The sequence below is a fragment of the Chelmon rostratus genome, chromosome 16 (assembly GCF_017976325.1).
Source record: "Chelmon rostratus isolate fCheRos1 chromosome 16, fCheRos1.pri, whole genome shotgun sequence".
Classification (NCBI taxonomy): Eukaryota; Metazoa; Chordata; class Actinopteri; order Chaetodontiformes; family Chaetodontidae; genus Chelmon; species Chelmon rostratus.
This window is the reverse complement of record NC_055673.1, coordinates 3,940,929-3,953,490: the sequence shown is the minus strand read 5'-3', so window position 1 is coordinate 3,953,490 and position 12,562 is coordinate 3,940,929. Positions and strand designations below refer to the sequence as shown.

The 12,562-nt window shown below is 42.3% G+C and overlaps 1 protein-coding gene across 1 annotated transcript; it reads left to right on the top strand.

The window, feature by feature from the left end:
- Window positions 1-434: 434 nt before the first annotated feature.
- tap2a (transporter associated with antigen processing, subunit type a) lies at window positions 435-6,294 on the top strand. The gene is made up of 11 exons (XM_041955196.1): window positions 435-1,180; window positions 1,410-1,524; window positions 1,622-1,752; window positions 1,950-2,155; window positions 2,657-2,854; window positions 3,000-3,128; window positions 3,550-3,738; window positions 3,904-4,077; window positions 4,204-4,363; window positions 4,656-4,792; window positions 5,817-6,294. Exons 1-11 carry the CDS (start codon window positions 670-672, stop codon window positions 6,021-6,023), a joined length of 2,157 nt encoding a protein of 718 aa, XP_041811130.1. The 5' UTR covers window positions 435-669; the 3' UTR covers window positions 6,024-6,294.
- Window positions 6,295-12,562: the final 6,268 nt, after the last annotated feature.

Here is a 12,562-nt window from a genome sequence, read left to right as displayed (position 1 = left end):
CAGAGATGCTCACACACTTCCTAAATGAGCAGCAGCAGTTGTCTGTGTCGGTTATTGTGAAAAGTGAAAGTCAGATTCGTTGCACCACCACAGGATGGGTGTCACCCACTGTATTCAGATATTTTTTATTGGTTTTCACACATATTATACAATCACAGTAGCGCTCAAGACTCCAAAATAAGATAATTATGAAACTATAGAAAGAGATTTTTGCTTGTCATGACAAACCCATCATACAGTTGTGAATATAATCTATCACTGTGCATAAACAATGAGTCCCACCCATGCTTTAAAGTAAATTATGTGAAATGTAAATGTAAAAATGTAATGTCGAAAGATTTTTTAATTTCCCTTCTTTACAATGAACCATCCCTTTCTAAGATACCTCTCACTGACACTGGACATTGTCACTGGAATTTTCTCTAGGTTTTATCTAGGATAAAGCTGGTGGTTAGTTAGGATGATGATGATGATGATGGTGATGATGCTATTAGAAACCACTCAGTTTAAGGACCCTGCATTGTCTAACCTCAGATTTCAGTGTTGTGCTCTGCACTCGGGGTTTCTGGGAAACCTTGGTCGTGCCAGAAAATGAAACTGAAAGTGGATGAAAACTAAAGCACGGTTACCTCGGCGTGCGGGTCATTCCGGGACAACTGGTGGTGGGAAATGGCAGGCAATACAGCAACAATCGGCAAATTCGTTGCTTTAATTTTAGCAGTTTGCGTCGACCTTTCCTTGTTTTACGCGTCGGGATTTGTGGTGACTCGCAGCGTCTTCGGGCATCTTGCGCGTCTCTGGGTTTGTGCGGCTCTCCGGTTCTTGGCACTAACTGCTGTAACTCTGTTCACCCTCGGGGACCTCAAACTGCCGCTGATTCGCTTTATAACGGCGCACAGTCTGCTGCCCGCGGTGTTGGAGACCGGCACCGAAGCGCTTTACCATGAGGAGACACAGTGCGGCCTCCAGGCGGATGTGCGCTGCTGGCTGATGTGTGCCGGAGCGTCGCTGGCTGCTGCACTGTTTTGGGAGATCACCATCCCGGACACCGACGATGCGGCCGCCGGTGAAGAGAAGAAGCAGAAAGCCAGAGAGCTGTTTATGAGAGTCCTGTACCTGTGCAAACCCCTCTATAAGCTGCTGCTGGGAGGGCTTGTATTCTTGTCGTTGGCCGTTGTCTGTAAGTACACCAGAAGACGATGATGATGATAATTCCAGTAGTAGAGATGCTAAGGAAATTGGGCAAATTCATGATAGACAGTTATCAACTTGCACGAGTTGGCACTTTGCTCTTATCCACAGTAAACCACTTATTATGGTGACAATCTGATGTTCCTTTTCCTTGCTGATGGCTCATTCATCTCTTTGTATGTGTGTGTTTATGTGTACCTGTGCGTGTGTCTTCTCAGGTGAGATGTTCATCCCGTACTACACTGGGAGAGTCATTGACATCCTCGGGAGTCAGTACCAGCCGAATGAATTCATATCTGCGCTCCTGCTCATGGGCCTGTACTCTCTGGGAAGGTATGGGACAGTGTCTTCCCTCCACATCCATCCATCAGCATGTTTCTGGTGCTCATAGGTAACATCTCACTGGCTTTCTCTTTGATTGGTTGATTAGCTCTGTGAGTGCAGGCTGCAGAGGGGGTCTCCTACTTTGTGCTATCAGTGCCTACACATGCCGAGTGAAAGTCAGGCTGTTTGAGGCATTGACCAAACAGGAAATTGGATTCTTTGAGACCACAAAGACAGGTAAGGCTCATTCGCTAATATAACATGCAGTTATACAATAACTTCAGGTCAAGACTGGACATTGCATATATAAAGACAGGACATTGCAGGACAGGACAGGACAAGGCATAACAAAATGGGACACAAGATGAAAGAAACAGACTAGACCAGGACAAAAGAACATGACAGAAGATGATGGCCAAACATTTTCTGTGCAGGTGAAGTCACCTCCAGGTTGTCTAAGGACACCAACTTGATGGGAAGAACTGTTGGTCTGAATGTCAATGTGCTGCTGAGGACACTCATCAAGACACTGGGCATGATCTCCCTTATGATAAATCTCTCATGGAAGCTCACCTTCCTCGTGTTGATGGAGACTCCCATCATCGGCCTCATTCAGAACATCTACGACACACACTACCAGGTAAAAGCCGGTTAATAACGTTGAATTAAGACTGATATCCACAGACTCAAACCATCATTTTAACTGAAGTAACCCTTAAATTAAAATTATTTAGCAGCTAGCTCCTTGTGTCTTTCAGAAGACAAGACTTTAAGACTTTATTAATCTCACAATGGAGAAATTTACTGTTACTCTTTAGAAAACACAAGAGTCTGACAATGGTGGGAATAAAAGACCTGCGGTAGCGCTCCTTCCTGCATTGCATTGACGACAAGTGGCGCTCAGAAGGACTAAACTCAGTTTGAACTGTTTATCACACAGATCTGAGCTGTATTGCTCTCTGATGTAACCATGAAGCTTAAAATGAAACCTTCTGTGTCTCTAAGCCAACAGTTGTTTAATTAAAAGATGTTTATTTCCTTCACCAACGTACAGGGTCTGGTTTGCCTTGATTTGATACATCTTATTTAACTTAAGTCAAAAAACAAAAGTAAAAGTAAGTCTTCTTTATGTCTCCCTCAGAGGCTGTCCATCGCAGTCCAGGACTCTGTGGCTCTGGCAAATGAGGCTGCGAATGAGGCAGTGTCCAGTATTCGTGTGGTACGGAGCTTTAACACAGAAAAACATGAGGCCGGTCGCTATGACGGCCGCTTGATGGACACGCACACCCTGAAGACCCGCCGGGACACTGTCAGGGCTGTTTACCTGCTCGCTCGGAGGGTGAGAAGTTTGTAATTTTTTTTGTACAAATGTGGTTTTTGGAGATCAGGTGGCATTGATCACATCATTGCTTATCACCTTCTAATTATGTTCCTTTTTGTGTGTGTGTGTGTGTGTGTGTGTGTGTGTGTGTGTGTGTCTGTAGGTGACAGGGTTGGGCATGCAGGTCTTCATGTTGTACTACGGCAGGCTGTTCATCCAGAGTGGACAGATGACCACTGGCAACCTGGTTTCCTTCATCCTCTACCAGTCGCACCTTGGAAACAACATCAGGGTATCCCATAATGCTCTGTGATCTGTTGTCAGGCAGGGGGGCTGGTGATTAAACTTTTAAGTTAGTTAAGAAACAGTTTAGCAAGGCGAGGCAAACTGTTTTTATACAACATATTTCATACACGAGAGGAGGGTCAATATGCTTTACATGAGCATTTAAAAAAGAAAAAAGTTAAAGAGCCATTAACAGCTTGATTTTAATTAGCACTCACATACTCTCACTGTGAACAGATAAGAGGAAAACAGCATGAGCTTTCATGTCCTCAGGAAGTCTGTTCTATCGTCTCATAGCTTTAAAAGGTGTCAAACCAGAAATATTGTGCTGAATTACACTAAACTAAACTTAATGTAACAAACTGCAACTCTGACTCTGTGAATGAAAATGTGTTATTAAGTGATCAGTTTTTCGATCACTCTTCCAGACGCTCACTTACATCTTTGGCGACATGCTGAACTCGGTGGGGGCTGCTGGGAAAGTGTTTGAGTACCTGGACAGGAAACCTCAGGTCAGCACAGAGGGGAAACTCGAACCGGATCAGCTGAAAGGACATGTCAGCCTCCGCCGTCTCAGCTTCGCCTATCCTGCGTACCCCAACAAAACAGTGCTGCAGGTGAGGTCTGCACGGCAGGCATACAGGCGGGAACGTGGTTTCAGTTCAGACACTAAGATTTTACAGATGAACGCTTTCATTTACTCTGTCCATGTGTGGCTCAGTAAAGGTTGAATATTGCAGTGAGACTGTGTTATTACAACCATTGTTGCCTCTTTGCCGCAGGACTTTTCTTTGGAGCTGAAGCCAGGTCAGATGACGGCTCTGGTGGGTCCGTCTGGAGAAGGAAAAAGCACCTGTGTGAGTCTGCTGCAGCGATTCTATGACCCGCAGGATGGAGAGATCCTATTGGACAATGAGCCGCTAAAATCCTACGACCACCGTTTCCTCCACAAGAAGGTAATTAATCAGTGCTTCTTTTTCTGATGATGTGCACCATTCTTTGATGGGAGCTCATGTCTTTTATCTGGATTTATTTAACTCTCTACAAAGATTTGACTGTTTATTTGTTCGTGTGTTTAACAGCTTGCAGTGGTGAACCAGGAGCCCGTGCTCTTCTCTGGCTCAATCAGAGACAACATTGCCTACGGGCTTGCTGACTGCTCACTGGATGAGATCCAGGAAGCAGCTCGCAAAGCCAACGCCCACGGCTTCATCGAGCAGTTGGAGAGCGGCTACGACACAGGTGATACCTTCAGCCATCCTTTTTGCTGTTTTACATGGCGGAGTTTCTGCATGTACATAGAAACCTGCCATGGAAGTTAGAGGAAAGAGCCAGATTGATGATGGAAAATGTTTTAATTTTCTGTATTTATTTTAAGCATTACTGTATGTAAATGCATGCATATTAAAGGCCAAATATACATACACAATACTCCTCTAGTATTTGAGCTTTTCCTGATATCTCTCTGCATCAGGTTGGTTTTTCAGATTTTACACCTACATCCTCGATCTGTTCGGATTTTTTTAATTCTCAGAGGTGGGCGAGGGCGGCGGCCAGTTGTCCAAGAGCGAGCGGCAGAGGATCGCCATTGCCCGAGCTCTAGTCAGACAGCCGCAGGTCCTCATTCTGGATGAAATAACCAGCTCTCTGGACACTGAGAGTGAAAATAAGGTATGTCACAACTTCTGACACAGTGGCGTCCAATCATGTTCCCTCCAGGGCCAGAAGCCTCAAGGTTTGTATTTCAGGCAAGGTCTAAACCCTCAGTTAACAGTGATTAATGTGTGGATGAAGACCTGAGGACCCTTACTTCTATTACTACAGTGAGTGAATTTTTGAATGGTTGTCTGTGAGTGTTCTGACTAAAAACATTAGCATTTCATAGATAAACATGTGCTCATTGCTCAGTTTATCGATAACAAATGCACTAATAAAACCAAAGAATGTGAAGAATGGGTTTCTAGCAGGATAACCAAGACCAAAGAGACATAAATTAAATCTCCACATGTTTGAGTGCTGAGTTCAAACCTCTAAAAGAGCCAAAAAAGGTCGTGCCTCTGAAAAGATTCATCCGCAGTGCTTCCCTTAAATGTGTTTCCTGCACATGTTCACAATGATACTGCAAGATGTGGGCCTACATGTGGGTAGTTGCATAGCAAAATGTGCAGCATATGGCAAATTGGGCCTGTCTACAAGCAAAATGTCTTCCACTGGTTCACAGAAAACATTCATAATAAACTGCATTTTTTATGACAGATCTCCCAGATGTCCTGCTCTGTGTGCTCACTCATCTCATTTTTCATTGTTTTAATATACCACAATACATTTTAAATAATAAAAGTGAGCTTGCTAAATATTTTTAAAAGAAAGCTAAAAATGTGTCCCTTCACTTTAGCCTTTAACTAGCTCTGACGTCCCTGATACAGGCCTGAAACTTCCTCACTTTGCCTCACTCTTAATGCACTGCTGCACTTCTTTTAAAATGTTGTATTTTATTTGATTATATGCAATTCTTGTATGAAGGGTGTTATTGTTCTTCTTCTTCTTATCTTTTAGCTCTACCTCCACCTAAAAACAGAGATGCCTGGTGGACACAGATAATAAAATGATAAATAGTAAACAGTAAAATTTTCCACTGTGAGATTAATAAAGTCTTATCTAATCTAATCTGAATATTTCCATCATTGACTCACAGGTTCAGCAGGCCCTGGCTAGTTGTCCCAGCCTGACCGTGCTGGTCATCGCTCACAGGCTGAAGACCATTGAGAAGGCAGATCAGATCGTGGTGGTCGGTGGCGGCAGAGTTCAGGAGCGAGGGACTCACCAGGAACTGATGGACAGGAAGGGGGGCTACTACAAGCTGAGGGAGAAGCTGTTCACTGAGGGAAGCTCCCCACAGTGACAAACTGCTGCCTCTGAGCTGATGCCTGTCCTGTATGGCCGTGCTGTGTGGCGCTGATGTTAACCTGATTAAAATGTGAGCGAGCCAGCCGGAGTTTATGTAAATATCTTGTATAAATAGTGAAGATTAATCAATATGGACCAATATGGTTGTTTATAAATGTCTATATGTTATAATGTGGCATGAAAAGCACGTTCACAACTCTGTTAATGTACATCTGTTCTTATTTATTTTGTAGACTATTGAAATTAAATTTGGTACTGTGAATGAAACCAATTCAATTAATGTGTGATTTTTTTCCTGATGGATTTTTCTCCACGGTGTAATTTTTCCATTTCACATCCTGGTGTTTGGTAAAGATTAATAGAAGTTTAGCCTGACAGCACACGGCTGACACCATAAACCATCATTTATGATCAGAGTGGCCAAAGGTCGATTCATCTCTCATATTAAACACTGATCAGCAGCATCATGGATCACAGATCACAGCCAATGATCTGAACACATTCATCCAAATGACGTAATTAAACATCTAATAAACACGGAGGAAAAGGCTTCGGCCACACGAAGTAAAAAGTTAGTGAGGTGGTCTGGATAGTTTTTTCTGAATAAGGATGTAGTGATAATAAAATGTACTGTAAATCCATCATTCATACGTTACAGTGCGACAAAAAGAAGAGAGACAAATCGTTTAAAAATGACTAAAAATTAAATGCTTCAAGCACTACTGACAATGATAATTATGAATTTGTTTTGCTGGTTAGTCTGAGGGCTTTGGGTTTTCCTGATCACATGTCAGCGTCTGTTGGGTCTCTTGATTTACTGGTTTTAAGACACTTGACTGCGCAATGTGAAGGAGGTTGGGTTTTATAGTTTGAGCTGACCTGGAAAGTCCCTGATCACCGACCTAATTATTTTCTGGCAGCGAGGCTTTTTGGAAAGTTGCCTGGTGACATGAGTCGAACCACCAACCCCCTCTATCGCCAAAGATCAGGCTCCGCTCAGGCAGCGATGTCACCATTTTGTCAGGTTGCCCGTGCATCCACAAAATGGCGGCTGAAGTCACATACCTCGGAGAAGTTGGGCATCCGTTGCTCTTGCATTTTAATGACTGCGCAGCTTTTATGAACATACATTTTCTGTTTTTGCCCTCATGCAGCTGTAGCAGAGCTGAGGTGCAGAGCTGCATTATTTTACACTTTGGCTCTGAGAATCCAAGCTTAATGTTTGACTTTTCAGCATAGTCAAGTTCGAGAATTATCTGCCTATATAACTAATGTGAGGTCAAGCGGAGGTAGAGCAGTTCAAAACAGTCAGTCGTTCACTTGGTAAGACATTAAAGAAGAGACTGGCAGCAGGTTTTTGGTCACTGAGGGCGAACTGAAGCGGCAAGTGGCAGGCAGGAAAGAAACAGGACCACCAAGACTGAATGGTACATTTGATGATCTGACTCATGACTGGGCAAAGAGGGCTGGTATATATGCAGGGGAGACCCCGAGGAACAATGAGATCAGGTGAGAATAAATCAAGGGCAACAGCAGGTGATTATATTAAAGAAAAACTTGCATGGAGTAGAATATTAAACTCCAGAGTACTGCTGTTGTTATGCAAATGTCTCCTAACTTTAGATGCACTTCCTTTCATGTTTTTAAGGATTGCTACCTCTGTGGAAAAGCGTGTGAAAGTTGGTTGACTGTTGGTGCTTGATGAACTGATGAAACGTGTGGTGGTCCAGCTGAGAAGGAGCGTATTTCTTGTTGTTTCTGCATGTTTTGAGACGCACTGTGTGTGTCAGTCACAGTGACTCATCAGTAAACTTGGCTGCTTCCCATCAGCAGTTGAGTGCTGCCTGCTGGTTACGAAGGCACGAGGGCACAAAGTGGAGTCGCCGCCATCTTAGGGCGAGAGCTTCAACAACCTGAGCACAAAATGGTCGACGTACGTACGGCATAGAAAGTTAGGGACTGAGAGGTGCTGAGCCAGATAAAAGATGGCTTATTGACCATGTGGCTGTGTCACGGTTTTGTAACAGGAAGTAGTCATGTGCATCCTCAAACCTTAACGTGCACCTGTGTATACTGTGTATGCGTGTGTGTCTTTGGGTGCGCCCTTGTGCCGAGCAGCTTTTGTCTAACCAGTTCTGCACCATAGCACCGCACCACACCACTGTGCTGGAAAGTCCCGTCTCTTCTTTCTTTCACTTTCTTTCTCCGTTGTTGTGCTGCATTCAGTGGCTGCCTGACTCAGCCAAAGCACAGCCGAGCCCTTGTGACCGAAAGCATTCTGCTTTTTACAGTCTTTTTCGGCGTGCAGCTTGTGTTGGTTGCATTCAGCAGCTGCCACAGTGATGCATTTGATATGATGCGAACAATAGATCTACCATACAGCATGTGGCAAAAACTGGACTGTGTGCATGTTTCTCTGAAGTGTCATTAACATGTAAGCATTTGCCTCCCCTCCAGAGCAACAATCAGTGGTTTGATTTCGGTTTGGTGGCCTTCACCAATCACACACAAATTCTCTTTTTAACTACAGGATATCCTTTCTTTCCACCAGGCCCGACAGATTGCTGCAAATCAGATTTTATCAGGACCAAACCAAGTTCTCAGATCCTTTAGTAAAAGTAAAAATATAAAAGTGTGAAAATCCTACATCACAGGTAAAAGTCCCTCATTGGTTCAGGAATGATTCTAAAAGAACAAAAGTGTAATCGGTCCTTACAGAATCAAAGTAAACGCACTTGTTTTATAGAGGACATTATAAGATTCAGTGTGTTGTTAGCATTCTACTGTTGTAGCTGCTGGAAGTTGAGCTAGTTTTGACTGTCTTATATACAGTTGGGTAGTTTAACCATGTTAGAAGGTAAGATTGGAAATCAATCTTTGGCGATTTCCTAACAACTCATTGACAATCTGAAACATCTCAAGAGGCCTCAACCAGACAAGAGAAAAGGTTGGAAACAAGTGGTTTAATCCTTAACAATGAACTGCGTTTCTTAAAGTGACAAATATGTTTAATATATCTGAATCTTTCAAGTAACTCGTAGCTATAAATATGAATGCAAATGTTAAACAAAATGTACATCAAAATTGTACTTAAGTACAGTACTTAAGTAGATGTACCTCCACCACTGCTAATAAATACCCTTAAAAACAGAATCAGAGTTGTAACTCTTACAAATGTTAAGCCGACTGTATGTTTTGGGTTTTGTGTTTGGTTGGTACAACAACTAACAATCAGGGTCTTCAGACTGGTGTGAAAAAGAGGACTCAGTGAAACGAGAGTCCACAAAGATACTGGAATGAATAGCTGTGGATCTGGGAGGGGCCCAAAGAGAATGCCAGTGTACAAGGTCCGGAATTTAGTGCTGTGCCCCTGCCAGCAATAACACAGAGGAACTAAACCCCAAATCAAAAGTAAGCCACTTTAGGAGGAAAAGGAGTCGCATGACAGGTTAGCTTTACTGTAACATCATACTTGTTTCTCTTTATACCCAAAGTAATAGAAAAAGGAACAGACGCAGCGTAAAGCACAACAGAAATGAAACCGATGTAGCTTCTTTTCCACACCTCATCTCATGTGTTTGCACAAAGAGTACAAGTGAATTAACTGACAGGGGAGAATATTAGTATATACTCTGAAACAAATCGGGTGAATTTAATGATCTTGGAGAGGAAAGTGATCCGGATACATCACACGATAATATTTTGGCTGTGCTGTTTTGCTTGGAGTAGAAGAAACCATTTAATTTCACTGTGCAGTCATTTTCAGCTGAGCCCGGGAAAGCTCTGGTGTTGGTGTGGTGTCCACAGCAGGTAAACCCCCGGTCTTTTTGTGAATCCCCTAACTTCCCCTGGAGAGTGTGGCAACATTTACTGCAGCACCAGTCAGATCAGAGGCATCGAGCAGTTAATGTGTGGTTTCCTCACTTAATGATAAAAAAAAAAAAAAAAATCCAACACAGGCCACATGATTAGCTGAGGGAGGACCCACTTTATGAATGGAGACTGCACAAAAACACTGATCTGATGTCTGTTTTTCACTATGTAGGGCGAAACTGGCCGGAAAGAAACTGATCTTATGTCAATGACAAAAACATCACGGCCCTGGCCTGTGAAAAGGCCTCTAATCCGGCGTAACAGCGCCCCACTTGGTCGGATTTGGCACATTTTCCAAAAGCCATGTGATTTAATGGAAATTCACCCTGACAGACTGGTTTAAATTAGGGGATTTTCAAAAGTCCCAGCTCCCAGCTCTTGACTGCCTTCTAGTGAGAGCAACAAAACAGTGCTGCCATAAACCAAGTGGTTTGACAAGGGTTATGTGCAAAATTGTTACATAACAGTATTTCCAGTTCTTTGAACAACGTCGGTTTTGGTTTTTATGGTGTGGGAGCTCTCCAGTCATGTGCAGATCTGCAGAAAACCATGAGCTTGAAAGTGCAGAGGTGACCATAGCACTGTGGGTTATTTTAGACTGAATGAGCCGAGAATGAGACTGAATACACTTCATTATCTTGTTCCTAGACTCCTCAAAAGAGGCAGAACGGTGACAGACTGAGAGGACTGAAGCAGTTTTCAGTTACAGGACAGTCACTCTCACCACCACAGAACTCTCTTATAAACAGACAGCCTAACAGTGATTCGGAGGTGTAAACTTAGACCGGGACAGCCAGATTCAGGGGTCTCTAGCAGTATGGGGAGAGGATGACATCATTTTCTAAAAACAGAGCTGTGGCGTTAGAAAGATTTCAGGGACTTTCACCATGCAACCAGCAACCACGTGACTTCTCCTAACTCACTGTCTTTGCTGAAGATACAAATAATAGATGTCGAGAGCCCCCAAGTGGAATAAAATAAGAAATGAATAAAACAAATAAACAAAGCATGTAAAAAAAAATAGTCCACCTGTTCACAAGTGAACTATTTTATATACTGTTGTATGTGTGAGTGTGTGAATGAGCAAAAAAGAGGCACATTTTTAGGCACTTTGGATAAAAGTGCCTAAAAATGTGGTTCATATTATGCACATAAGATGTATGCATGTGAAATTTGTTAATTTAAAGCGATCCATGTTACTGATATGATCAATCATTACGCTTTCTCTGTTTTCTCGCTAAATAGCTTCAAGGTTGTTAAAATCCTCCTTTTCCACATTATTTGACGTATCTCAGTCTCAGCTTGTTCCAGCTCTTTATTGAAAGTATATAAACACTCAGTGAAAACTTGAAAATCCATGTTTTTGTGGCTGCAGGGCTGGGCCAAATATATAAAAAAAATAAAATTATCGGCACCACCATACTATACATATTTGATGAGGCTTTGTTCCTGTGTCTGTGTGTACATCCTGACCTGACCATCCTTGACATACAATGCAAGTATGTTGTTATGTCTCGTGGTGTCTGTTAAGCTGTTTGTTTCACTAGCGTCTAGTCTGGTCTTGCACTTCCTGTTTTATTGTGAAACCCTAACTCTCCTCTCGTTTCATATGTAGCTCTTTACAGACTTTTAATGTAACTTCTGTTCACATTTCATGTGTTTGTATGTTTGTTAATTACTTACGCCCCAAAATTCTGGAGCAGCATCCCTGAAGGTCTCAGGGGTTTTAAATCTGTTGCTACCTTCAAACGAGATCTTAAGTTAACATTACAAGTGTCTTCTCTTTTCACCTGATGGGTGTTTTATCTTGTCTTATTCTGTTGTTTTAATTCTACTTTATTTTATTTTCATTGTTTTTATTGTTTTATCACACATTTTCTGCGTCAATTGTGCTATATAAATAATGTTTATTATTATTATTATTATTATTAGTAGTAGTAGTAGTAGTTATAGTAGTAGTAGTATATATTTAAGGGTTTACATAAAGTCTGTTTTTTACCAGTAGGGTAGAGGTGGAGTGCCTGGTGGCGTGCAAAGACAGGACAGAAAACACAGGCTGGTAAGTGAGGGAAAGCTACTGTGAACCCACTGAACCAGACAAGCAACATGACTTCTGCAGAGCACCTGTTGAGCACTACACCAGGACCTGGTAGCAGTTTTGCTCTCAATTGCAATTAAAAATATGAAGAGGAGGCCAATGGAATCAAAGGACGGGGGCAAGAAGGAGCAGGTCATGCTCATGGGCACTTCTGCAGGCACAGCCCTGCTGGCTGTTGCAGGGATGGAAAAAACAGCTTGTTTCAGGCAGCTATGAGATTCTCAGAACAAAGAGAAATTATATCATCAACACGCTCATTAATACTAAATATGTAGAGCATCAAATCTCTCTTTCTTTGTTTCTTTTATGAAAGTATTTCCTGTCAAGCTTGAAATTGTGAAAAATGTGTACTTATGTGTACAACGTTTTAAGTAGTTTTCTTTTGTTCAAACAATGTGTTTGTTTAACAAGGTATCTTAAAGCAATAGTCAGGTTGCCATTAAAACAGATACAGTCATTCACCCTGTTTCTACTGGCCATTAAAAAAAACCCTCTTTCCTGGTGTGCTTTCCATGTAATTGATGTAGGACAAAATCCACAGTCCTTGTTCTCTATAAAAACAA

Excerpts from the sequence above, each read along its gene's own strand:
- tap2a (XM_041955196.1), top strand. The coding sequence starts at position 670 with ATGGCAGGCAATACAGCAACAATCGGCAAATTCGTTGCTTTAATTTTA. Across the intron at positions 1,181-1,409 it reads CTTGTCGTTGGCCGTTGTCT|GTGAGATGTTCATCCCGTAC; the intron begins GTAAGTACACCA and ends GTGTCTTCTCAG. Across the intron at positions 2,855-2,999 it reads TTTACCTGCTCGCTCGGAGG|GTGACAGGGTTGGGCATGCA; the intron begins GTGAGAAGTTTG and ends GTGTGTCTGTAG.